Raw genomic sequence first — 26,739 nt, 5'->3', positions numbered from 1 at the left:
AGGTGAAGATTGGCCAAATCATTTGGGGTTTTTGCCCTCCTCTGGATCAACTTTAGCAATTACAGAACTAACAGGTCGAACTTGATGGACGCAAGTCTTTATTCGGCTTTACTAACTATGTAACTATGTAACCTAGGTGCGTCTTATGGTCCGGTGTGTCTTATAGTCTGAAAAATATGGTCTGTTGCTAGGTCATTTTTTACTGCACTGTGAAAACAAAACCTTAAAAAAAAAGAAAGAAAAAACACAATCCAAATGCGGTAAATGGTGACAAAATAAAACTTCTACCAATGTTTTTAATACTTTTTCACTACATTTTATGGAAGAATGAATAGTGGCATTCAAAGTTACAACTCATCCCAAAAAATAAATAAACCTTCATACAGTTACACAAACAGAAAAATGTTAAAAGTTATGGCTCTCGGAAAAAGGGGAGGCAGAAAAAAAATCAACTTCTGTGAGAAGTGATTAAGGATCATCTGCTAACATTTTGGAGCCAGACACCACCATACATGTTCAGAGGTCTTGTGGAGTACGTGTCAGGACAGTTCAGTCTCATTATGGTGACAAGGACCTACACAATACCAGGCGAGTCGTTTTAGGTTATGGCTATCGGTGTAAATCTCTTTAATAGGCAAGCCATAAGCCCATAATGGGGGGTGGCTATACAAATCACAGCTGTTCTTGATGCACTTCAATTGATATAAGTGTTGTAAATTCAGCTATGTATTTAGAAACATGGGTTGTCATGCATACAGCACATTATAACAATAACTATCTGGACGACAAGGTATAAAATGTGGATGTGTTTAATAGCAAACTTAAAACATCTCTTCCCAAAAGAATAGGTAAAGAGAGGTTGTAAAAGCGCAGGGCATGTCAAATCTCGTCACCTGAAAGCAAACTTCGACATTCATTTTCCAGCACTCCTCGATATACAAGGAACCTGTGGTTGAGGCCAGGGCTACCATGGAGAAGGTAATAGGTTCCTAAAGCACCACCAGGGGTAGTGCATCCATAGTAGACACAAGATACCCGTGAGTGGAGAAGAGCCATTGAGCACATGACGCAAGGCTCGTGGGTGACATACACCTCGCACCCTGTACATAAATATGGCATTTCTGCATTTTCATCCTTTTCCATTGAATGTTTTCTCTTTTCCCTTTCATTTCCGATAGTTTCCATCCCTTTTTTAGTTTCTTCAAGTGGTTTAGCTTTATAATTTTCTTGCATGCTAGAAAGTCCAACATATGCTCCACCACCTTGTTGATAAGCAACCATGTCTATTGCTACCATGCATGCATGAAGCAGGGGACCGCCATTGGCTCCTGTCTGATCAGTTCCTATTGCCAAAACTTTCCCACTTTCTCGGTCAACCACAACTGCTCCTACACCCTTCTTGCCTTTAGTCTGATTCTGCTGTGCTGCTTCAAGGGCCAACTGCATGTTTTTCATAACTCGTATCTTTTCTTCCGGGGATAGAGCTTCACCACTACTGCCTACTTCCATATTTGTGTTCTTTGGCTTTGCATGGTATGTGCAGGGCCAAATGCTTCCCCAAACGTGCTGCTCTTTCTGGTTCTTTGCTGCCCTTGATGGAACCGAAATTATGAATGGTTCCCCTAAGCCATTTAGATCCATACCTTGCAGAATGTCTGTAACCTTCAAACTGATTTCTCCACTGAAATCAACAGCCTTTTCAGAACCATCATCTTTCTGTTTGGTGAAGTCTCCATTGTTTTTTAGCAGGTTTCCTTGATCCTCAGGAGTGACAGGACGAAGCAAAATTTGTATGCAAGACTGGAAGACACGTACCCTTTTTAAATGCCGCAAGGTATCAGATAGAGGGTATTGCAAGCACAGATCCAGACAAAGTCGTGAGATTTGTTTTTTGTCACTGATTAGAGCAGCAAAAAAAGAAGACAAGGGTGGAATGTGTCCTGACTTGTACTCCTTCAGCTTTTCTTCCTCCTCCAAGGGCAATACAGGTTTGAGAGACCAAGGAGAGAACTGGTCATTCGCAGATGGAACCATTGTAACAACTAAGAAATGGAAAGAAAAAAAAAAAAAATGTAAAAAAACTCCTGATTCAGTTCTACTCAAAATAACATATGGAATGTCTGACTATTTCTGCATCAAAATTGAAGTAGTGTCAAATTTATGCATATTGTTGAAAGTAAATCATATACATACTTAAAGGGAACCTGTTGTTGAGGAGAATCATAGGCTCAAATACTTAATAAACCTCAAGACATAGGAGATTGAGAGAAAAGACCCACAAAGTGTATTATTTCACCTTACATAAGCTTGTGATGACCTCGTGGGCCAACCCGCCCCCGATGACCTCGTGGGCCAACCCGCCCCCGATGACCTCGTGGGCCAACCCGCCCCCGATGACCTCGTGGGCCAACCCGCCCCCGATGACCTCGTGGGCCAACCCGCCCCCGATGACCTCGTGGGCCAACCCGCCCCCGATGACCTCGTGGGCCAACCCGCCCCCGATGACCTCGTGGGCCAACCCGCCCCCGATGACCTCGTGGGCCAACCCGCCCCCGATGACCTCGTGGGCCAACCCGCCCCCGATGACCTCGTGGGCCAACCCGCCCCCGATGACCTCGTGGGCCAACCCGCCCCCGATGACCTCGTGGGCCAACCCGCCCCCGATGACCTCGTGGGCCAACCCGCCCCCGATGACCTCGTGGGCCAACCCGCCCCCGATGACCTCGTGGGCCAACCCGCCCCCGATGACCTCGTGGGCCAACCCGCCCCCGATGACCTCGTGGGCCAACCCGCCCCCGATGACCTCGTGGGCCAACCCGCCCCCGATGACCTCGTGGGCCAACCCGCCCCCGATGACCTCGTGGGCCAACCCGCCCCCGATGACCTCGTGGGCCAACCCGCCCCCGATGACCTCGTGGGCCAACCCGCCCCCGATGACCTCGTGGGCCAACCCGCCCCCGATGACCTCGTGGGCCAACCCGCCCCCGATGACCTCGTGGGCCAACCCGCCCCCGATGACCTCGTGGGCCAACCCGCCCCCGATGACCTCGTGGGCCAACCCGCCCCCGATGACCTCATGGACCAAACCCACCCCCGATGACCTCATGGACCAAACCCACCCCCGATGACCTCATGGACCAAACCCACCCTGATGACCTCATGGACCGAACCCACCCTGATGACCTCATGGACCAAACCCACCCTGATGACCTCATGGATCTGCCCATGGACTAACCAATGAATACATCTGGTTACTCACATTCTAGGGCTAACCGAGCCCCTATTTACAGTTTATATAAGTCTATGTTCGGGTTGAATAAAGAAACTTGGAGCTGTGCCGTAGCTGATCAAGGAGAGCTTACATCCGACTGTGTGTGTCTGATGTTATTCTTTCTTGCATGCACTTGATCATATCCATTAGGCCAGTAGCAGGCAACGAGTGAACATACCAAACTGTTCACCCTAACATTTTCAGGTAACTTATGCAGCCAGAACCACAGGCAGTATGAATTAAAGAGCAAGGAAATAAGGAGACTTGTCACCAAGACGGGTCACCACCAGCTTCTCTCTGCTTTAGGCCAAATTTAGATGTCCGTAAAACACAGACCATGATGTACAGACTAGATTTGTCTCCCCACCCTAACTCAACAGCCACATCTATATTTTAGGATGTCGGAATTTGGCCTTGCTTACCTAATTCAACAGGTCTTCAATTTACATACATAGGGAGATACCCATCAATAAAAGCTGTATTATTGTCATGAAGTCTGGATTCCTTAAAACCTTCCAAAGCCAAGTACTACTTTTGATTAAAGGGAATCTGTCAGCAGGTTTTTGCGATTTAATCTAAGAGCAGCATGATGCAGGGGCAGAGAGCCTGATTCTGAGACTATGTCACTTGCTCAACAGCTCGCTGTAGTTTCAATACAATCAGTGTGTTATCATTAGGAAATCAAACTGACTAGGTCCCAGGTGAACCAGTCCAGCTAATCAGTGTAACCCCGCCCCCACTGTTGATTGGCAGCTTGCTGACAATGTACAGTGCACACAGAAAGCTGTCAATCGGGGATGTGGGTGGGGATACACAGCTCAGGGTTCTGAGCACTGCTAGTAGAGAAAACAGAGATTCTATCAAAATTGCACCAAACAGCCCAGTATGTGATTCAAGCAATGCATCAGGCTCTCTGCCCCTACACCATGCTGATCTCAGATTACATGGCAAAAACTGCTTACAGATTCACTTTAAGTCACTGATGACATCAGTTTTAAGGGTGATTGCACAAGCTGTGACTAGCTGCGTGCATCCAAATCTCCATCCACCCTTATGCCAAGCAGAAGCACCATGTGGCTGCAAAATCTCAGTCACATCATGTGCCATCACCCTAAATACCATGTAAACTGTCAAGCTTAACATTGGTAAGAAGAGCAGCATCAGTGTTTTCCACAGGTGTGTCTCAATTATCTGATGGATGAATTACTAGATACAAGTTTGACTTTTTTACTCAGCATAAACTGACCTGTCTCAAATCCGCAGCATGTCAATCTCTCTTGCGGGTACGCTGAATTTTCTGTGAGATTTTCCCATAGATTTACATTAGGTGCGAAAAATCCGTGGGTAAAAACTCCTGTGTATGGCGGACACGTATCAAAACTGCATGTAATCCACACCTAAGTAGATCAATAAAGTTGTCAAAGCCAATACCAGGGAGTATCAAATACAAAGCAGCTTTAATTAAAGCATGCCATACCATAAGAGACAAAAACTGTAGGGTCAAAAATGTGATAAAAACGCATGTTAAACTGAACACAAAAACAAACTTAAAAACCACAAGTAACCTAATTCAAACAATAGGTGAAGAAATGATGCAGAAAATCTGCAGCATCAAAAACTCACGAAAAGCTCATGGGAGCGTAGCCTTAGCCTCGGAAAATGGTGACAAAACCAATTTTTTTTTTTACCAATTAAATGGATACGGTCACCAGGTTTTTGTTACCCCCATCTGAGAGCAGCATGATGATGAGGCAGAGACTCCGATTCCTGCGATGTGACACTTACTGGGGCACTTGCTGCAGTTTTGATAAAATCACTGTTTTACCTGCTTCTGCAAGTATTAGCTAAATTAGGTTACTTGAGCTTCTGAGTGTTGTGCTGTTTTTGATGCTGGTTTTTGCCAATTTTTGGAGTCATATTTTAAATTAAGCTGCTTTGCTTTGGATACTTCCTTATATTTGACTTGGTCCAAATGTTATTGTTACAGTTATGTGAGGATTATATGTGTTTTTAGTGCGTTTCTGTGGCGGAAAGACACGTACGCTTCTTTTACCTGCGGATTTTCTGCATTTAATGCAATGCTATGAGGATAGGCCACATAAAACTCATGACGTTACAGATTTCAAAAGCGCACCGCAGGTTATTTAACGCTGCGTAAAATAAAAGCACTGTGGGAATGAGAATTGCGCAGCGAAAATACGCCAACAAAAACTCACTGTGGGAACTCAACCTTACCAGTCCTCTTGTGAATCTCCTGACAAGAGTTTTCACACAACTACAGCAAACAGCCCAGTATGTGACTCATCACTGGAATAGAGTTTTTGCCTCTATATCATGCTGCTCGCAAATTAAGTGGCTAAAAACTGATGATAAATTCACGTAAATGAAAAAAAAAATGCAAGCTTGGTATTCATGCAATAATACTAAACCTGGAGAATCAGGTTTCCAGGTAATTGTTACGATATAATAAATACTGTGATAAATCCCCAACCTTTGCATTGCATTTTTTCTACCATATCATCCCATTTTTTTTCCCTCATTTTTCGTCCCGCAAAAAAAAAAACTAAACCCTCAAATGGCTATGTCGACAGAAAAATAATAATAAAAAAAAAATATGCCTCTTGGAAGAAGTGAAGCAAAAATAAGAAAAAGTGGTGTCATGATTCAGAGATCCCAATCCACTGTGCATAATATAGTACCATCTAGAAGACAAAGCCTACAGAGCCGCACGCCCTGACATGCCACCTTCATAGTCCTGCACGGAACTCTAAAGTCACCAGAAATACTAAAGCCCCCAATTACCCCATACAGATGGGACATGTAGATCACAATTAGGGGTCTTTTTCAGGTGCGCAAAGCCAGAATTTTCAAGAGGAGGGTGATTCAGGAAACACGTTTTTTTTTTTCCTGAATTGTCTTTTTTGACCGCCGGCAGCTGTTTTTTGTTTTCCTATCATTTGTTATGGTAAATTTTAACTATGATTTATTATTATTTAGACAATACATATATCTTTGATAATTTTGGATTTTAATATTAAGTGTTATTCATAAAGCTATGACACAGGGCATTGTATCTGAAATAGAGATGTCTTTAATTGGTGGTCCGAACAAAGCAATCACTGTTGAACCTTTGCCGGTATTTGAATTTTGTATGTATAATTTGTGGTCTGTCGTATGTTTCAATGTATCTTTACATGCATAACTGATGATTGAATGACGGTTGAATAAACATTGAATGAAGTGACAAGAAGCCAACCTTGCCCAACGATTCTGATCAGACGCCTTTGCAATTCTGCCTGTATGTTTCAGGAGTCGGAGGATTATTATGTGTTATTCTCGTTGTCTATGTCATTGTAAAGTCTGGAGTGATATTGTTGTAAACTATGAGGATCCTTGAATGTGGAACTGAATGATTTTTAAGTGACCAATAAGGGACTACGGTCTCTGATTGATAAGGGATCCCGTTAGGTGTGTTCCTTCACATGTGGTGAAGTGAAAAATTGGTCCCTTAACGGATCAGGGAAGTGTGACTGTACAGAACAGAGGAATCCTTCATGGTAAGGTAGTACTCTGAGGGTATTAATTGTCCCCTGTAAATTGATAAGGGCACCCTCTTCAAAGAGGCACTGAATGAAGCCTTTTTTTCTCAGGAGTGGGAGCCAACTATAGGTAGTATAGTTTTTGGATTGTTATTTGGTTGGTTGTGTTTCAAAGTTGCACGGGTACATAGGACTGGTTACCTAATGTTTATTTCTTAAAAATTCTTCTCTTTCGAGGACAGAGGCTCTGGGAGTTGAAATCCTTCTCTTTCGGGCAAATTGGATGTTGGGAGAAGAATAGAGTCTTCTACGGTTAGGACTCTATGGGCCCATTCAATTCTTCGGTTATCTGCGGGCATTAAACTTGCAGTCATGAGTACAGGCAACTGTAAAAAAGTAAGCAAACTGAGAGGTACCACCTTTGCTCATGCATGTGATATAGTTAAAAGACTAAGAAGGAATGGGAGAAGTGTTTTTGCAATTGGGAAGGATTACTGGAAGATATATAAGAGTAGCCTTGAGCTGGCTATGATTTGGTTAGAAGTATTCAAAGCATCTCTTAATGAGTGAACATAAATCAGAGAAAAAAAAGACATAGAACTGTGTATGTAATCTATGAAAGTATGAAAACGCAAAGACCCCTGTAGTCTCTGTACTTGATGTAAAACTTGCATCGCTTTTGACACCCCTGTCTTATGCAACGATAGGGTGGAACTGCAGATACTATGGCCAACAGAATACCCGTGGGATTAATTACTGTGTCCTGTGGGTCCCCATGTCCATGGATGCCCAAGGAGCCTCTGCCCCCATGAGGATCACGAGTCATGTACACTTTCTAACTCCTAGGATAGAAAAGAACCTGCCGGTACATGACCCACCATAGGTATAGCCAATAGCATAACAATGACCCTGGTACCCCCAGGTGAGCTCATTGCTCTCACTACCCAGCTCCACTAACATTTAGAATGCGTCTCCATGGTGTCTAGGAGGCATATCGGGCCATATGGGATGATCAAGTCTCAGTCATTTTACAGTGACTCTTTATTATTGCTGCAGCCTTAAACTTAGAGTCCAGACTGCAGGACGCACTAGTCGCCCGGAGTGGTGTAATATGCAATGGGTTGATTTGAAGGAAATAGCCCAGAGTGCTGAAGTAGAAAGCATGTCAAAGAAAGAGTTAATTAGGACCCTGCAACAAGAAAGGGAAGAGGGAGAGGGGGAAGCAACCATCAAGAAACAGAGACTGCAGCAAAGTACATGTTGGTATTTTGAGCAAAAAAGGACATTTTAAGGCCAAATGTCCTACAAAATCAATAGCTACTATCCTGAACCCCCCATAGGAAATTGGCAATTCAGATGTCTTTCTCTGCCCCGTTGTCACCCCTCAAGGAACTACACTCAACGTCACCATTTCTCTGGGGAGGGACACACTGTTGCATTCATGATAGATACTGGAGCAGCCTGTACAGTATTAATGCAAGAACACAAATTAGAAGACATATTGTCCCCCAAATATGTAACTTGTGAAGGGGCAGAGGGACGACCTACAAAATTAAAAATGACGCAGCCCCTCTGACTACATTTGCTTGATTCAATTTCAATTGTGATGCAGGTTTTAGTTTCTCTGATGAATCTTTTAATTTGTTAGGGAGAGAAGTGTTGCAGAAAATTGAAGCCTGCATAGAATTTGCTCCAAATGGCCCAAAAATAACTACCACCTTATACAAAGGCATCCTGCGTAGTCTCTTGTCCCCCATTTAACACCCCCCCATATAACTATCTAAAGCTGTAATGTTCTAAATCCAGCTACACTATTACCAGTGGATTTAGAAAAAGGAGAATATCAGGATGGGGAAGAGGGAGGGAGTGTGAGCCAAAACCTGCCCCTGTTTTTCAAACTAGCAGATGAGGAAGCTCAGTTTGACATTGACACATGAACATGACAGTCAGGCATTGATGGAGGCAGACACATAGGACTTGTTAGATATCACTGATGTACCCCTCACTAACCCCTGTGCTGAGTATTTTGTAGATGGTTCCAGAGCTTGGGACAACAATCATGGACGGTTCATCACTGGGTATGCAATAGTCCACAATGGTAAGGCAGTAATACATGAACCACTCTCCTCCAGTTGCTTTGCGCCAGAGGCTGAGCTGAAGGCACTCGCTGCAGCGTGCAATCTGGGAAAAGGTAAAGGCATCAATGTATTTTGGATTGCCTTGGCCGACCAGGCGGCTTAGGAAGCAGCATGACTACCTGGAATACTGGCCATAGCAGACATGGCACCGCTGGGGTGACTGAAAGTGTGGGAAACCCCCCTTTTGACCGAGGAGACTGTCACAGCATCGGCCCCAGTGGCCATTGATCGTGAACGACTGCAGGTCTTTTAGACCAAGACTCCCCCACACAAACAGAACGTATGGGTTAAAGCGGGTGCTCTATGGTCAGAGTCAGGTGTATTGCAGGTAAACACCAGGATTTGCCTCCCATGCTGCCTGTTCCCCATGATGGCTGCCCTAGCACATTCCCACCGATACACAACTCAAAGGGTGTTATGTGTGTAGTGGTGCCACAAAACTTGTGAACCCCAGGGTTCCCAAATGCAGCTACAAAGTACTTCTCGTTTGTGTGAAACATAACCCCGGTAGACCTATTCGAGTCACACAAAATGCACGCCAAAACCAGATTACCCGTTTCAGAGACTGCAAGTGGACTACATACAGTTACCTAAGGTAGGCACTTATGAATACGTCCTTGTATGCATTGATCTCGTGCCTTGGTTGCCTGAAGCTTGGGCCGTGATCAAAGTGCAAAAGAAAATTTTGATAAGTGAGGTAGTTTGTAGATGTGGGGTACAAGAAACCACAGAGTAACAAAGGCACTCACTTCACTGGAGAACTGATGAAACAGATCATGGCCACTCTGCGGATCGAACAAGCTTTCCATGTTTCTTATCACTCACAAAGTAGTGGGAAGGTGGAACGCCTTAATGGTACTCTGAAATTAAAAATCCAGAAGGGCATGGAGGAGGCACACTTGTCCTGGGTAGATTGCATTATATTCAGTGAGTACCGCACCATGAGGTAGAGAGAAGCTGTCCCCGATGAAATACTGTTTGGTAGTATCCCTAAGACAAGGTTATATTTCCCGCAGCAACTCCCGGTCTCCTACAGTTCCCTCACAGAATATGTCTTGGAATTGCACAAACATTATACTGTTACTCATAACCATGTTCTTTCCTCTATCCCAGGCCCCAACTGCATAAGCGACACACACATTGGTACCAGGAGACTGGGTCGTGGTCAAGATATAAGAGGAGACCACTGGAACCCAGATACAGTACGCCATTTTAAGTACTACTGACCACTGCCACTTCTGTCAAGCTCCAAGGCAAAGATACTTGGATCCACGCCAGCCACTGCAAAAAGGTCCTGATCCCTGGCAGCAAAGATGATGATCCTACCCCTTTAGACCATGCTGATGGCAATTGCATCCTTTTCCCTAACTCTCAATAAGGTACTAAAGGAGGAGAGGACTGGGATAACAAACTGATAAGTATCAGCAACTCCTACTGCGAGACATGGACTCTAAGGACTTCCTAAGAACTGCTGGATTTGCACCCGTAGCCCAATATCCTCTAATACTATGTCATATCTCTCAGTGACCCTAACCCCAGATGAGGCTACCAACCATAGATGTTTCCACAAAAAGACTTTTTGATTCTGCCCGACACAATGGAGGAAACCTCACCAGCAGCCATGTGGTTCCGGTCCAGATTGTGGGGTGGGTGGAGAGTCTATGGTAACAGATAAATATTACGGATAACTTTAAAATGTTGGTACTAATAGTGTGCGTAACCGCTAGAACTGGTATATTTGTTATGTATACAACACTATGTAAAGAGACGCGAAAGATAAGAAATCATAGACCATCAGTTATCAGATCTGCAAAATGTCACAGTGCTCCTCCAGTAAACATACATGACAAGATTTACAAACAAGGTATCCTTCGGTGAACGAGATTTGTCCCCTCCAGGCCTTCTTAGCATGGGGAAGTAGCTGATGGATAAATTGTCTGTAAATAATAAAAAGGGAGGAATTGTTATGGTAAATATTTATACTTTGCTTTATTATTTAGACAATACATATATCTTTGATAATTTTGTATTTTAACATTAGCTTTATACGTGTTATTCATAAAGCTATAACACAGGACATTGTATCGGAAATAGAGATGTCTCTGTATTAAAGCTTTCCTTTGTTTCTGAAAGTATAGTAAAACTAGATATAGCAAGTTTCTAAGGAATTCAGCAGAACACAATTTACGATTTTGTTATTCCCAACTTACATTTACTTAAAAATGAAGATATTTATTAAGCCATTCCCACTTTCCTTATCTTTGAAGTTGTAATAAAAACTTATGACTGGGCATTTGACTCGATAGCAGGAAACAGTGTTTTGCTGAGGCTGCTGAAGAGGAGAAGACTGACAGGCTGCTCGATGGAGCTGTGTGCAAATGAGAATGAGGATAGAGGACTCAGTGTGAGTGGGCTGAGGATGAATTTTGGGGGCAAAGAAGTATGGATGATGGTACTGCATGTTGGAGGGTTGCACAGGGAAATGACTGCTGCTACTTGTATAAGGCTGCTAATGGGAGGGGGAGGCTTTCACAGGAAAAGGATTGATGTTATTTGAGTGAGGCTGCATAAGGGAGGTGATGATGAAGGGCTGAACAGAGAAGAGGTGGATGATGAGGGGTTATGTGGAGGGGGACAAGGATGAGGGGCTGCGCAGAGAGGGGGTTGACGATGATGGGCCGTGCAGAGAGGGGGGTAACGATGAGGGGCTCTGTGGAGAAGGGGATGATGAGGGGCTCTGTGGAGAAGGGGATGATGATGAGGGGCTGTGCAGAGAAGGGGATGATGATGAGGGGCTGTGCAGAGAAGGGGATGATGATGAGGGGCTCTGTGGAGAAGTCGGGGGTTGATGCGGGACAGTGTGGAGATTTCGGGGATGATGTGGAGCTGTGCTGGGACGGGGGTAATGTCACTCTTGTGAGGCTGCATGCAAGGTGGGGCTGTGCTTTGAAAGGAGTGATGTTACTCATGTGGCAGTGCATGCGTGTAGAACGGGTTGATGTTACACTCGTGGGGCTGCATGCTGGGGGCTGTGTAGGGATAGGAGTGATGTCACTCGTGGGGAGGGATTTGCGGGGATGATGGTGATTTTACTTGCATAGGGCTGCATGCTGGGGGACTGATGCATGATGGTACTGTTTGGAGTTGCATGCTGGGAGGCTGCAAAGGGAAGGGGGTGAAATCAGTCACATGGGGCAACATCCCTGGGGTCTGCGGGGTGAATGGGGGTAGTGTCACTCATATGGGGCTGTATGCTGGGGTAGTGGGTGATGGTACTTGTGTGTGGCTGCATGTGGTGGGGTAGGCAGTGCAGGGAAGGGGTTGCTTTCACATGCATGGGACTGCATGTGGGGAGGTTGGTCTGCGCAGGGAAGAGGGTGATGTCAGTTACGTGAGGCTGCATGTTGGGCTGCTGTTGGGGGTGGGGGGGGGCGGGGGAGGTTGTCACTCATGTGCTTTTTGTTTCATTGTTACTTATCTCTAATGTAGCTTAGTTCCACATATTGATTTGTAAAGTTAATTGCTATAGACCTGTAAGATATAAATATATTTATACATTCTCCTTTTTTGTTACTTATTTGTAGATGTGTTTTAATAAAACTATTTTGAGAAATATGGGTTGAATTTTCATTTCTATATGGTTCAGAAACAATCTGCAGGAAAGTCCTCATCAGTACACCCGCACTAAAATCGGTCAGATTTCATTGACAATTTCTTTCCTGTCCTCATTAGTATTTACCGTATTTTTCAGACTTATTTAGGACGCACTTTTTTTTTGTTCAGTCAAATTTGGGAGGAAAATTAGGGTGCGCCTTATAGCCCGAATATAGCTTACCTGTGGGGGCAGTGCTGGAGAGAGGTCATATGAAGCAGTGTCCATGCTGCAGGAAGAAGGCTGCAGAAGTGGGGTGAGCCTGTGGGCCCTGGGATGGAAGAAGGGGTGTTGGCGATGAGGCAGGAGCTGAAATCCCCGCTCTGTGCATTGATTTCCCGGCGGTGGGCTTCAAGAAAATGGCCTCTGTAAGTGGTGCACGCACAGATTGGAATCTCTGCTGATCTTTCAGCAGCCCACCGACAGGAAATAAATGCACTCCCCTCTGCCTCACCACGGACACCCCTCCTTCCAGCCTCACTTCACTTCTGCCGCCACCGGGATCCTGCCTAATATGGCCCCGCCGCCCTCCAGGTAAGCGATCGTAAATTCGGACTATAATGTGGACCCCCCATTTTATTAAGAAAATTTTTTTCTCTATTTTCCTCACCAAATTTTGGGGTGTGTATTATAGTTCCAAAAATACGGTAAATAAAAACATGATAATAGCTTATGTAACCAATTTATTAGGTTCCAGCAGTGTCTCGGTAGATCCCGGCCTTCTGCGGTCCCTTACCACCCCCTGTGGCCCCTTACCATCTCCTGTGGCCCATACAGCCTGATCAGTTGTATAAGTAATATGGTATGAAACATTTTTTTACGGATTTTTATTAAAGGGCCATCAGTTGCTGAGGGTCTGACTACAGGAACCCCCAATGTTCCATAGGATGGGTTCTGGCTGAGATCATACTACATATTTTACAGAGGGGTAAACATACTCCTCTTAGCAATTTTGAGGAGTATTTTTAGCCAAGAAGGAGGACATGATTTGCAGTAACTCAAATCTATAGTACATAGATGGGTATATATTAGACCTGGGCAAAGTGCAGCGCACAGGCCACGCCCGGCCCTTTGGCTGTTGTCTGGCTCGTAGACTGAGGCAGCCAAAGGGCTGAAAACAGTGGCCCATGGGCTGCACCATGCGTCCACTCTCCCCTCTCTTGGCGTCCAAAGTTGCCAACTGTCCACAAATTTCAGGGCAGTCTATAAAAATATGGCAATATTTTTGCCCAATACGTAAAAAAATGTAAATTGTCCATGATTTTTTTTTTTAGAAGAAACTTATTCAGATAATTTTGACTGTAATTCCCATCATTTTACAGTGACTGCAGCAATTGTCTTCATATCAGAATTATGGGCTGTAGACATGTATAATTTACGGTCATAATGATTTATTATGATTTTCAATGTGTGCATAAAAATTTTTTTGCCTGTCTGATTTTTTTGATAAGCTGTCCAGAAAAAAATAAAGTCAAGTTGACAACCCAGCCGGCGTCCCAATGTATAATGGAGGAGGCAAACCCGCCGGCGTCCCAATGTATAATGGAAGAGGCAACCCCGCCGGCGTCCCAATGTATAATGGAGGAGGCAACCCCGCCGGCGTCCCAATGTATAATGGAGGAGGCAACCCCGCCGGCGTCCCAATGTATAATGGAGGAGGCAACCCCGCCGGCGTCCCAATGTATAATGGAGGAGGCAACCCCGCCGGCGTCCCAATGTATAATGGAGGAGGCAACCCCGCCGGCGTCCCAATGTATAATGGAGGAGGCAACCCCGCCGGCGTCCCAATGTATAATGGAGGAGGCAACCCCGCCGGCGTCCCAATGTATAATGGAGGAGGCAACCCCGCCGGCGTCCCAATGTATAATGGAGGAGGCAACGCCGCCGGCGTCCCAATGTATAATGGAGGAGGCAACGCCGCCGGCGTCCCAATGTATAATGGAGGAGGCAACGCCGCCGGCGTCCCAAAGTATAATGGAGGAGGCAACCCTGCAGGCGTCCCAAAGTATAATGGAGGAGGCAACCCTGCAGGCGTCCCAAAGTATAATGGAGGAGGCAACCCTGCAGGCGTCCCAATGTATAATGGAGGAGGCAAACCCGCCGGCGTCCCAATGTATAATGGAAGAGGCAACGCCGCCGGCGTCCCAATGTATAATGGAGGAGGCAACCCCGCCGGCGTCCCAATGTATAATGGAGGAGGCAACCCCGCCGGCGTCCCAATGTATAATGGAAGAGGCAACCCCGCCGGCGTCCCAATGTATAATGGAGGAGGCAACCCCGCCGGCGTCCCAATGTATAATGGAGGAGGCAACCCCGCCGGCGTCCCAATGTATAATGGAGGAGGCAACCCCGCCGGCGTCCCAATGTATAATGGAGGAGGCAACCCCGCCGGCGTCCCAATGTATAATGGAGGAGGCAACCCCGCCGGCGTCCCAATGTATAATGGAGGAGGCAACCCCGCCGGCGTCCCAATGTATAATGGAGGAGGCAACCCCGCCGGCGTCCCAATGTATAATGGAGGAGGCAACCCCGCCGGCGTCCCAATGTATAATGGAGGAGGCAACCCCGCCGGCGTCCCAATGTATAATGGAGGAGGCAACCCCGCCGGCGTCCCAATGTATAATGGAGGAGGCAACCCCGCCGGCGTCCCAATGTATAATGGAGGAGGCAACGCCGCCGGCGTCCCAATGTATAATGGAGGAGGCAACGCCGCCGGCGTCCCAATGTATAATGGAGGAGGCAACCCTGCAGGCGTCCCAATGTATAATGGAGGAGGCAACCCTGCAGGCGTCCCAATGTATAATGGAGGAGGCAACCCTGCAGGCGTCCCAATGTATAATGGAGGAGGCAACCCTGCAGGCGTCCCAATGTATAATGGAGGAGGCAACCCTGCAGGCTTCCCAATATATAATGGAGGAGGCAGCCCTACCGGCGTCCCAATATATAATGGAGGAGGCAGCCCTACCGGCGTCCCAATATATAATGGAGGAGGCAGCCCTACCGACGTCCCAATATATAATGGAGGAGGCAGCCCTACCGGCGTCCCAATATATAATGGAGGAGGCAGCCCTACCGGCATCCCAATATATAATGGAGGAGGCAGCCCTACCGGCGTCCCAATATATAATGGAGGAGGCAGCCCTACCGGCGTCCCAATATATAATGGAGGAGGCAACCTTGCCGGCATGAATATATTGGAGGAGAGGGAGCCGCTGTCTCCGCCCACTATTCAGCGCAAGCAACTCTGACAGCAGACATGACGATGTCACTACATCGCGTCTGTTGTGCAGAACGTCAGTGCACACAGGAAACAGGACCAGAGCACCAGGGATATCGGAGCAAGGTATTTTTGTGTGTGTATGAATGTGTGGGGTCTCATCAGTATAGAGGGGGGACTGTGTGTGGGGCTTATGCTATATAGGGGGGCTGTGGTGGACCATAATGTGTATAGGGGCCTGTGAGAACCATTATACCATGTGTTGGGCAGTCCTACTGTGTGTGGCTGGCTGTGAGGGCCATCTTTATTGTCTGTGTGGGGATATGTGTGCCATCACTGTGTTTAGGGGGCTGTGATGAACAAACCATGTGTGTGGGGGGCTGTGAGATAAATCATGCTGTCTGTATGGGGTCATCAAATTATGTTGGGAAGCTGTGAGGGCATAATACTGTGTTGCGGGACTGTGGGGGGATCGTAATGTGTGTGGCTGGGGCTGTGGGGGCATCGTATGTTGTGTGGGAGGTATGTGGTGACATTGTACTGTGTGTGGGAGCATCGTGCTGTGTGTGAGCCGGCGTCCCAATGTATAATGGAGGAGGCAACCCCGCCGGCGTCCCAATGTATAATGGAGGAGGCAACCCCGCCGGCGTCCCAATGTATAATGGAGGAGGCAACCCCGCCGGCGTCCCAATGTATAATGGAGGAGGCAACCCCGCCGGCGTCCCAATGTATAATGGAGGAGGCAACCTCGCCGGCGTCCCAATGTATAATGGAGGAGGCAACCCCGCCGGCGTCCCAATGTATAATGGAGGAGGCAACCCCGCCGGCGTCCCAATGTATAATGGAGGAGGCAACCCCGCCGGCGTCCCAATGTATAATGGAGGAGGCAACCCCGCCGGCGTCCCAATGTATAATGGAGGAGGCAACCCCGCCGGCGTCCCAATGTATAATGGAGGAGGCAACCCCGCCGGCGTCCCAATGTATAATGGAGGAGGCAACCCCGCCGGCGTCCCAATGTATAATGGAGGAGGCAACCCCGCCGGCGTCCCAATGTATAATGGAGGAGGCAACCCCGCCGGCGTCCCAATGTATAATGGAGGAGGCAACCCCGCCGGCGTCCCAATGTATAATGGAGGAGGCAACCCCGCCGGCGTCCCAATGTATAATGGAGGAGGCAACCCCGCCGGCGTCCCAATGTATAATGGAGGAGGCAACCCTGCAGGCGTCCCAATGTATAATGGAGGAGGCAACCCTGCAGGCATCCCAATGTATAATGGAGGAGGCAACCCTGCAGGCGTCCCAATGTATAATGGAGGAGGCAACCCTGCAGGCTTCCCAATGTATAATGGAGGAGGCAACCCTGCAGGCTTCCCAATATATAATGGAGGAGGCTGCCCTACCGGCGTCCCAATATATAATGGAGGAGGCAGCCCTACCGGCGTCCCAATATATAATGGAGGAGGCAGCCCTACCGACGTCCCAATATATAATGGAGGAGGCAGCCCTACCGGCGTCCCAATATATAATGGAGGAGGCAGCCCTACCGGCGTCCCAATATATAATGGAGGAGGCAGCCCTACCGGCATCCCAATATATAATGGAGGAGGCAGCCCTACCGGCGTCCCAATGTATAATGGAGGAGGCAACCCTGCAGGCGTCCCAATGTATAATGGAGGAGGCAACCCTGCAGGCTTCCCAATGTATAATGGAGGAGGCAACCCTGCAGGCTTCCCAATATATAATGGAGGAGGCTGCCCTACCGGCGTCCCAATATATAATGGAGGAGGCAGCCCTACCGGCGTCCCAATATATAATGGAGGAGGCAGCCCTACCGACGTCCCAATATATAATGGAGGAGGCAGCCCTACCGGCGTCCCAATATATAATGGAGGAGGCAGCCCTACCGGCGTCCCAATATATAATGGAGGAGGCAGCCCTACCGGCATCCCAATATATAATGGAGGAGGCAGCCCTACCGGCGTCCCAATATATAATGGAGGAGGCAGCCCTACCGGCGTCCCAATATATAATGGAGGAGGCAACCTTGCCGGCATGAATATATTGGAGGAGAGGGAGCCGCTGTCTCCGCCCACTATTCAGCGCAAGCAACTCTGACAGCAGACATGACGATGTCACTACATCGCGTCTGTTGTGCAGAACGTCAGTGCACACAGGAAACAGGACCAGAGCACCAGGGATATCGGAGCAAGGTATTTTTGTGTGTGTATGAATGTGCGGGGTCTCATCAGTATAGAGGGGGGACTGTGTGTGGGGCTTATGCTATATAGGGGGGCTGTGGTGGACCATAATGTGTATAGGGGCCTGTGAGAACCATTATACCATGTGTTGGGCAGTCCTACTGTGTGTGGCTGGCTGTGAGGGCCATCTTTATTGTCTGTGTGGGGATATGTGTGCCATCACTGTGTTTAGGGGGCTGTGATGAACAAACCATGTGTGTGGGGGGCTGTGAGATAAATCATGCTGTCTGTATGGGGTCATCAAATTATGTTGGGGAGCTGTGAGGGCATAATACTGTGTTGCGGGACTGTGGGGGGGATCGTAATGTGTGTGGCTGGGGCTGTGGGGGCATCGTATGTTGTGTGGGAGGTATGTGGTGACATTGTACTGTGTGTGGGAGCATCGTGCTGTGTGTGAGCTTTGTGTGGCTGATGCTGTGGGGGCATCGTACTGTGTGTGGGAGGGATGTGGTGACATTGTACTGTGTGTGGGTATTGTGCTCTGTTTGAGGTATTTGGGGAGTGATGTGGTGGCATTGTACTGTGTGGGAAGGCTTTGGGGACATCATACTGGGTGTAACTGTTTATCAAGATACAATGACGGAATAACAGTAGCAAATGATTTATACATTTTATAAAAAGCAGTGAATTATCTGGTGCTGATTCACTGCTACAAGTAAGGATACAAGTTACAATAAGCGGAATTAATTCTGCTCATTATTACATGATACAAATATAAAATAGTAATAATTGTATTAATATTGAGCAGAATTAATTTCAGCCTATTGGTTTGGCTCTCTACAACAATCACAGCCTCCCATGTGGCCCCTCGGGAATATAATTTGGCCACCCCTGGTATACAAAATACTAAAATCTCATATTTATGAGGGAAAACTGTATCTTATAACGATGCTTCCAAGCATGACTAGAGAGAATTTGTTTTCATCAGACTACACCTTTATCACCTATCCACAGGATAAGGGGTCGGTGGTGTCCAGTGCACCTGCACTGATCAGCAGAATGGGGCACTTTTACTTCTACAACCCCTGGCAAAAATGATGGAATCACCGGGCTCGGAGGATGTTCATTCAGTTGTTTAATGTTGTTGAAAAAAAGCAGATCACAGACATGGCACAAAACTAAAGTCATTTCAAATGGCAACTTTAGGGCTTTAAGAAACACTAAAAGAAATCAAGATTAAAAATGTGGTACTCAGTAAGGGTAATTTTTTTCAGAGCAAGCAGAGGGAAACAATTATGGAATCATTAAATTCTGAGGAAAAAATTATGGAAAATAAACACACAAAAGAACACTCCAATACATCACTAGTAGTTTGTTGCACAACTTCTGGCTTTAATAGCAGCTTGCAGTCTCTGAGGTATGGACTTAATGAGTGACAAACAGTACTCTTCATCAATCTGGCTCCAACTTTCTCTGATTGCTGTTGCCAGATCAGCTTTGCAGGTTGGAGCCTTGTCACGGATCATTTTCTTCAACTTCCACAAAGCTTTTCAATTAGATTGAGATCCGGACTATTTGCAGGCCATGACATTGACCTTATGTGTCTTCTTTCAAGGAATGTTTTCACAGTTTTTGCTTTATGGCAGGATGCATTATCATCTTGAATAATCAAGTCATCATCCCCAAACATCCTTTCAATTGATGGGATAAGAAAACTGTCCAAAATATCAATGTAAACTAGGGCATTTATTAAAGATGTAATGACAGCCATCTCCCCAGTGCCTTTACCTGACATGTAGCCCCATATCATCAATGACTGTGGAAATTTGCATGTTCTCTTCATGCAGTCATCTTTATAAATCTCATTGTAACGGCACCAAACAAAAGTTCCAGCATCATCACCTTGCCCAATGCTGATTCACGATTCATCACTGAATATGACTTTCATCCAGTCATCCCCAGTCCACGATTGCTTTTCCTTAGCCCATTGTAACCTTGTTTTTTTCTGTTTAGGTGTTAATGATGACCAATGTTTAGCTTTTCTGTATGTAAATCCCATTTCCTTTAGGTGGTTTCTTACAGTCCGGTAACAGACATTGACTCCAGTTTCCTCCCATTCGTTCCTCATTTGTTTTGTTGTGCATTTCCTGTTTTTGAGACATATTGCTTTAAGTTTCCGGTCTTGACGCTTTGATGTCTTCCTTGGTCTACCAGTATGTTTGCCTTTAACAACCTTCCCATGTTGTTTGTATTTGGTCCAGATTTTAGACACAGCTGACTGTGAACAACCAACATCTTTTGCAACATTGCATGATGATTTACCTTCTTTTAAGAGTTTGATAATCTTCTCCTTTGTTTCAATTGACATCTCTCGTGCTGGAGCCATGATTCATGTCAGTCCATTTGGTGCAACAGCTCTCCAAGGTGTGATCACTCCTTTTTAGATGCAGACTAACGAGCAGATCTAATCTGATGTAGGTGTTAGTTTTGGAAATGAAAATTTACAGGGTGATTCCATAATTTTTTCCCTCTGCTCGGTCTGAAAAAAATTACCCTTACTGAGTACCACATTTTTTTTCTTGATTTCTTTTAGTGTTTCTTAAAGCCATAAAGTTGCCATTTGAAATGACCTTAGTTTTGTGCCATGTCTGTGATCTGCTTTTTTTCAACAACATTAAACAACTGAATGAACATCCTCCGAGCCCGGTGATTCCATAATTTTTGCCAGGGGTTGTATAAGGCTTTGCTGGTATATAACTCGGATGAGTGCAATTCGATAAATAATCAGATCGCACGCAGACCAATGTAATAATGAGGCCGTGCAGATCTGTGTATTGTCTCAGCTGTATTCGGCATGAGAAAAAAAATTGCAGTATGCTACGATTTCACACTGAAATCTGATGGGTGTGAGAAAAAAAAAATCAGATGCCGTACGAACCATCAGTGACATCCAATTTTTACGGATACATTACAATTCTGTAAGATGGGAAGCTGCAAATGGTTCTGTAAATAATAGCTGCTGAGGAAAAAAAATAAATTGTATAAGGACTGTACATGGATGACAAGTGAGAGAAAATCGTCCCACTTTCCTGGATGAGAATGGGACCGATTATTTATACACCAGTGTGAGCGAGCCCTTAGAATGGAGCAGCAGTGTACATGCTCAGTCTGACCTCCATTCTTGTCCTATGGGGCTGCAGAGCTCTCTGCTTTTTCCAGCAGCCCCATTGAGAATGAACAGCATAGTGGTGGGGCATCCAATCAGCCGCTCCATTTTCTAACAGGATAGAAAGTCCCTGTTTTGCCAATCGGTGCAGGTCCCTGCAGTCGCACACTCACTGATTAGCAAGTTATCACCTATCCCATAGTTAGGTACTAACTTGTTTTTAATGCACACCCCCTTTAAAATTACTCTGTCAGCACAGACTGACTGTTCAAAGCAAGCACAGGTGCTCAGTGCACCCTTGGTGTGGCCAAACACTTAAGTGTTCCTTCCTATCTACATGTTTTTTTCTCTATCTCCTCCCTCCCTCTATTTGCATTGACAGCTCTGGCTTTATACAACCAGAGAAGGGCAGAGATAGATGGAAAACAAGTAGGTGGGAAGATGCACTTAAATGTTTGGCAGCACCAAGGGTACATTGAGCGCCCGTGTTTGTTAGCACAGAATGACTGTTGAAACCAGGGTCCCTTTAAGGCTATGGTCATACCATCAGTATTTTACATCAGTATTTGTAAGCCAAAACCAGGAGTGGGTGATAAATACAGAAGTGGTGACGTGTTTCTATTCTACTTTTCCTCTGATTGTTCCTCTCCTAGTTTTGGCTTACAAATACTGAAGTAAAATATTGGCCAAATACTGATGGTGTGACCATAGCCTAAGACCCTCAAATATATTAGATAACTGTCAGCCCTACAGCTACCTCTCCTATCACATACACATGAGCTCTTTGACAAACGTTCTCGTGCTGTCTATTAGAGAGCAGATATCAGGCTACTGTGGCGAAAGCTTATCTTCAGAGAGAACAAGAGAACCATTGGAATTCCAACACGCCGGATCCTTTAGTTTCCTCACATAAAGTATGGAAGGAAATACGAGAGGCACAAATACACATAAGACTGTTGGCTGAACCTGTCGACTTTAGCCTTACGTGCATGGAAGCCTTAGTGTCACCTGTACAATAGACAGTACAGTGTGAACAGAAATAATGAGACCGAGTGCAGCAACTCCAGTCTAGTCATCTCTGTAGCGAGACAGCTAGAATGGAGTTACTGTACAGAGGACATCCTTATAGACAGCGCTGTGCGCACAGAAGTCATAAACCTCTAGTCATTTCTGTAGTGAAACAGCTAGAATGGAGTTGTTGTACAGAGAACGTTCTTATAGACAGTACAGTGTGCACATAAATCATGAAGCTCTGTGCAGCAACTTCAAACTACTCATCTCTTTAGTGAGACAGCTAGAGGACCGTACTGTATGTACAGAAATTATTCACAGGTGTATCAAGTGTGCCAGTCATTCTGGATCCAGCTGTAGAAGGTCGCTGCGCTTGGCATTGCAGACGCCTTCTTGATCCTTAGACGGCTTAGACTGTTGGAACGCGTTGTGGCAGTGGTATTGGAGGAAGAATAAAGGTCGGTTATCATCTATTAAATTGTCCAGTAATCCTTTGGCGCTCATTGAGAAAGCTGCACCATTGTTTACATATTCTCCCCCACTTAGCAGGAATCTGGCTGTCAATCAGAAAAGTGTCGTCAGTCCCGCCCTGTCAACACAGTGGAGAGGAAAAGAGGCCTCCACTCTGTCAACGTGACGTTAGTAGAGGCAGCTGAACCCTCGACAAGAACGATGCTCAGTGCCGGGGAAGAATGCCGCTGGGCACAACAGGCAGGTAAGTAGCAATTACCCGCCTGTTAGTGCTTAGGCACATTTTTTGTTTTTCATAAAGTCCCAGATATTCCCTTTAATGAAGGGTGAGAGGGAAAAAGCTGCGGCCACTTTGTGAATTTTTTTTTTAATTAATAAAGTGAGTTTTTTTATTATCACTTTCAGTAATATAAAAAATTACACATTGCTGTGATTGTTCAGTTTTGATATAATTCAGGTTTTCCGGTATGTCCACAAGTCTCAGCCAGTGACGGAGCAGCCAACAGAATCATCAGAATGTACAGCATAAAAGTGGCGAAAATCATAACAGCAGTGTTCTCCAGTGGTAACAATAACTATTCAAGAAAACGAACCACCTGTAATCTCATTTATTCCGGGGCCTCGTTATCCCCCACACTGCAGTAACTGCATTCTAGAAGCTTCTGTAATGAGCCGTCTAGGTCGGAGATGATTATTTGAGGACCTCATGTTAGCCTCCACTGTAGGCAGCTCACTAGTGAGGTGAGTAGAGTGGAGGTGATTTTTTGAGTACCAAGGTGACAAGAATGGAGATGCTGGAGTGAGGTCCTCAAAAAATCAACTTCAAACTAAGATTGGGTGGAGATTTGCGGGGGAAGGTGGTGACAGTAACGGTGCAGCCGACAGAATCATCAGAATGTACAGCACAAAAGTGGCGTAAATGATAACAGCAGTGTTCTCCAGTGACTCCCGACATCTCTGTAATAATTTATGTCACTTCTGTGCTGTACATTATGGTGACTGTCGGGGGCGCTCTTTTATACCTCTCCCCGTGGAGCTCCCCGCACTCTTCATAATGTTGGTGCTGCGGACAGGACTGTGGGCAAATGGGAAGAGTCACATTCTGGCAAAACTGAACAATCAGCGGGCTATGTGCCCACGTTGCAGAAATGAAGCAGAAAATTTCTGCTTCATTTCTGCAAGTCCTCTCCCGGAATTCCGCACGCGTTTATTGAGCGTTTATCGTGCGTTTTCCACATGCGGAATTGCCTTGTGTTTTTTAATGCATTGCACAAGGCAATTCCGCTTGCGGAAACGCAAAATTAATGGACATGCTGCGGATTTTTGAGTGCAGCATAAACGCTGCGGAAAAATCCGCAGCATGGGCATAGAACATGTGGAATCCCCTTGGGGGCCATGGGGTGAGGATTACCTAGCGTTTCACATGCGTTTACACTGCGGAAATTCCGCATCATATACGCATAAAAAACGCTACGTGGGCACACAGCCTAAGGGGAATTTTTATATTACATAAAGCGGCAATAAAAATGTAAGTTTCATTAATCAGGAAAAAAAAGAATTTTACCCAAATCCATAAAAAAATAACAGCGTAAAATACATAAATTATATAACAGTGTAAAAAAAATTAAAAAAAAACAACACGTCTGACCTGTGATGTTTGCTCGATTAAAAAACATGAGCAATTCCATAAAAAAGCATTAAAAAGCCAGAAGAGGCGACTAGACTGCAGAGTGTATGAGGATCCTGGAGCAGCTCCATCTAGTGGTGGCAGTGCTGAACTGTCTACATCAGAGGGGATTTTTTGAGGACCGCGCTCCAGCATCCCCGCTCTCCTCACCTCAGCACTGAGCTGTCTAGAGTGGAGGGGCTAAAGTGAGGAGCACAAATCACCTCCGATCTAGAGGCAACCTTGCTGTGGCTCCCTAGCAGCCAGTGGAGCTGGCAGGTTGTAGTTTTGCAGCAGTTACGCTGCCGTAAGTGGGAGATCACTGACGATAATAGTAGACGGCTCTAAGATGCAACGTCATCACACTGCACCCCAGTGTATATTGCGCATGCGCTCTTCACTAAACCCACCGAGAGCTGTTAACTAAACCCACTAAATATCACTCAGACCGTTCATACCCAGCCACAGTTAGGAAACGCTGTCCTGGTGCTGTTGGACTTTGGTAGACGCTAGAATGTATGGACTGCTTCCGGGTATGACGTCATTTCCGGGGGCGTGTTCTGGCTGTGTTTTATGGGCGTGTCTCATACAGCTGCCGGAGGCGGTCAGTGTCCTAAGCTGGAAAAAAACAGCAGGTTGTTTTACTTGCTGGTCTGATGTCTTGTCTTCTTGTCGTTTTTGGGGTTGATACTTGGGAGTGTGGGATTTGGGGGGGTTAATGCTGGAGGGCAGTCTGGTGGGGTTAATTAACGCTTGTCGGGATCTCAGAGGGCTCTGTAGCATAATGCAGGGATAATAAGGCTGTGTGCCCACGTTGCGGATTACAAGCGTATATGCTGTGGAATTTCCGCAGCATAAACGCTTGTGAAACGCTAGGTAATCCGCCCCCCCATGTTCCCCAAGGGGATTCCGCATGTTCTATGCCCATGCTGCAGATTTTTCCGTTTATGCGTTTATGCTACGTACAAAAATCTGCAGCATGTCATTAATTTTGCGGAAGCGCAGCGGAATGGCCGCCATTGACTTGCATTGAGACGCACAGAAACCGCAACTGTACATTTGTACAAGCGGCTTCTATGCGTCTCTATGTGCGGATGGTACCCAGGTCTGGAGGAGAGGAGACTCTCATCCAGACCTGGGTACCATTGTACCTGTAAAAAAAAGAATAAAATAACAAATAAAGTTATATTCACCTGTCCGGCGTCTTCTCTCTGCATGCCGGCAGCGCTGAAGGACCTTTGGTGACGTCACAGTCATGTGACCGCAGGCCCTTCACCGCTGTGTATCGCGAGATGCCGGCATCCAGGAACCAGACAGGAAGCAGCGCTTCAGCCACGCCGCCGGGGCCTCGGGGGTGAGTATAGCTTTATTTGTTTTAATTTTTACGGTTCACACTGTATAAATCCATGCCTTTTGCATGGATTTATACAGTGTGACCTAGTTGTCAAGCACTTTCCAAGGGATGCTATCGCCTGGAAAGTGCTTGTCAATCTGCATGCGGAAACGCATGTGAATCCGCATGTTTTCTGCAGGAAAAAAGCATGTACAATCTGCATGCGTTTTTTCTGCCAGGGAGATGCAGAAATGCTGCAGAAATTTTCTGCTTCATTTCTGCATCGTGGGCACATAGCCTAACGCGTGCTTGTGGGGGCTCTAGGGGGGATAATAAGGAGTGCTTGTGGGGGGATAATAAGGCGTGCTTGTGGGGGCTCTGTGAAATAAAGTGTGCTTGTGGGGGGGATAATAAGGCGTGCTTGTGGGGGCTCTGGGGAATAATAAGGCGTGCTTCTGGGGGGGATAATAAGGCGTGCTTGTGGGGGCTCTGGGGGATAATAAGGCGTGCTTGTGGGGGCTCTGGGGAATAATAAGGCGTGCTTGTGGGGGCTCTGGGGGATAATAAGGCGTGCTTGTGGGGGCTCTGGGGAATAAGGCGTGCTTCTGGGGGGGATAATAAGGCGTGCTTGTGGGGGCTCTGGGAGATAATAAGGCGTGCTTGTGGGGGCTCTGGGGAATAATAAGGCGTGCTTGTGGGGGCTCTGGGGGATAATAAGGCGTGCTTGTGGGGGCTCTGGGGAATAATAAGGCGTGCTTGTGGGGGATCTGGGGGGATAAGAAAGCGTGCTTGTGAGGGCTCTGGGGGGGATAATAAGGCGGGCTTGTGGGAGCTCGGGGAGGATAATAAGGCGTGCTTGTGGGAGCTCGGGGGGGATAATAAGGCGTGCTTGTGGGAGCTCGGGGGGGATAATAAGGCGTGCTTGTGGGAGCTCGGGGGGGATAATAAGGCGTGCTTGTGAGGGCTCTGGGGGGGATAATAAGGCGTGCTTGTGAGGGCTCTGGGGGGGATAATAAGGCGTGCTTGTGGGAGCTCGGGGGGGATAATAAGGCGTGCTTGTGGGAGCTCGGGGGGGAT

At 46.5% G+C, this 26,739-nt stretch overlaps 1 protein-coding gene and 1 long non-coding RNA gene across 9 annotated transcripts in view; one reads left to right on the top strand and one right to left on the bottom strand.

The window, feature by feature from the left end:
• The window catches only part of LOC141273126 (uncharacterized), a 45,040-nt gene extending 32,700 nt beyond the window's left edge, over window positions 1-12,340 (top strand). The window contains exons 4-5 of the long non-coding RNA XR_012322064.1: window positions 7,053-7,206; window positions 10,062-12,340. This is a non-coding gene — a long non-coding RNA (uncharacterized lncRNA). The remainder of the gene's footprint in view (window positions 1-7,052; window positions 7,207-10,061) is intronic.
• On the bottom strand, window positions 294-24,903 carry ADAT3 (adenosine deaminase tRNA specific 3). Of its 8 annotated transcripts, none has more exons than XM_073684550.1 (5): window positions 24,788-24,895; window positions 10,792-10,885; window positions 7,012-7,159; window positions 4,518-4,668; window positions 294-2,042 (listed from the first exon to the last, which is right to left on the bottom strand). In XM_073684550.1, the coding sequence occupies exon 5, from the start codon at window positions 2,032-2,034 to the stop codon at window positions 880-882; it is 1,155 nt and encodes a 384-aa protein (XP_073540651.1). In that variant the 5' UTR covers window positions 2,035-2,042; window positions 4,518-4,668; window positions 7,012-7,159; window positions 10,792-10,885; window positions 24,788-24,895; the 3' UTR covers window positions 294-879. The 8 variants fall into 8 exon arrangements, with proteins under 8 accessions (XP_073540651.1, XP_073540654.1, XP_073540652.1 ...); XM_073684553.1 differs by lacking the exon at window positions 24,788-24,895 and adding an exon at window positions 24,312-24,646; XM_073684551.1 differs by lacking the exons at window positions 4,518-4,668; window positions 7,012-7,159.
• Window positions 24,904-26,739: the final 1,836 nt, after the last annotated feature.

The sequence above is a fragment of the Phyllobates terribilis genome, unplaced genomic scaffold (genome assembly GCF_046119375.1).
Source record: "Phyllobates terribilis strain yellow unplaced genomic scaffold, ASM4611937v1 Scaffold_5__5_contigs__length_657084704, whole genome shotgun sequence".
Lineage (NCBI taxonomy): Eukaryota > Metazoa > Chordata > Amphibia > Anura > Dendrobatidae > Phyllobates > Phyllobates terribilis.
Note: the sequence above shows the minus strand (reverse complement) of the source record. Positions and strands in the feature narration are given on the sequence as shown.

Coding starts and splice junctions, on each gene's coding strand:
- ADAT3 (XM_073684546.1), bottom strand. CDS start 24,351: ATGGAATTGCTCATGTTTTTTAATCGAGCAAACATCACAG. Junction 2,043..24,311: donor TAATCGAGCAAACATCACAG/GTCAGACGTGTT, acceptor TCCATTTCTTAG/TTGTTACAATGGTTCCATCT.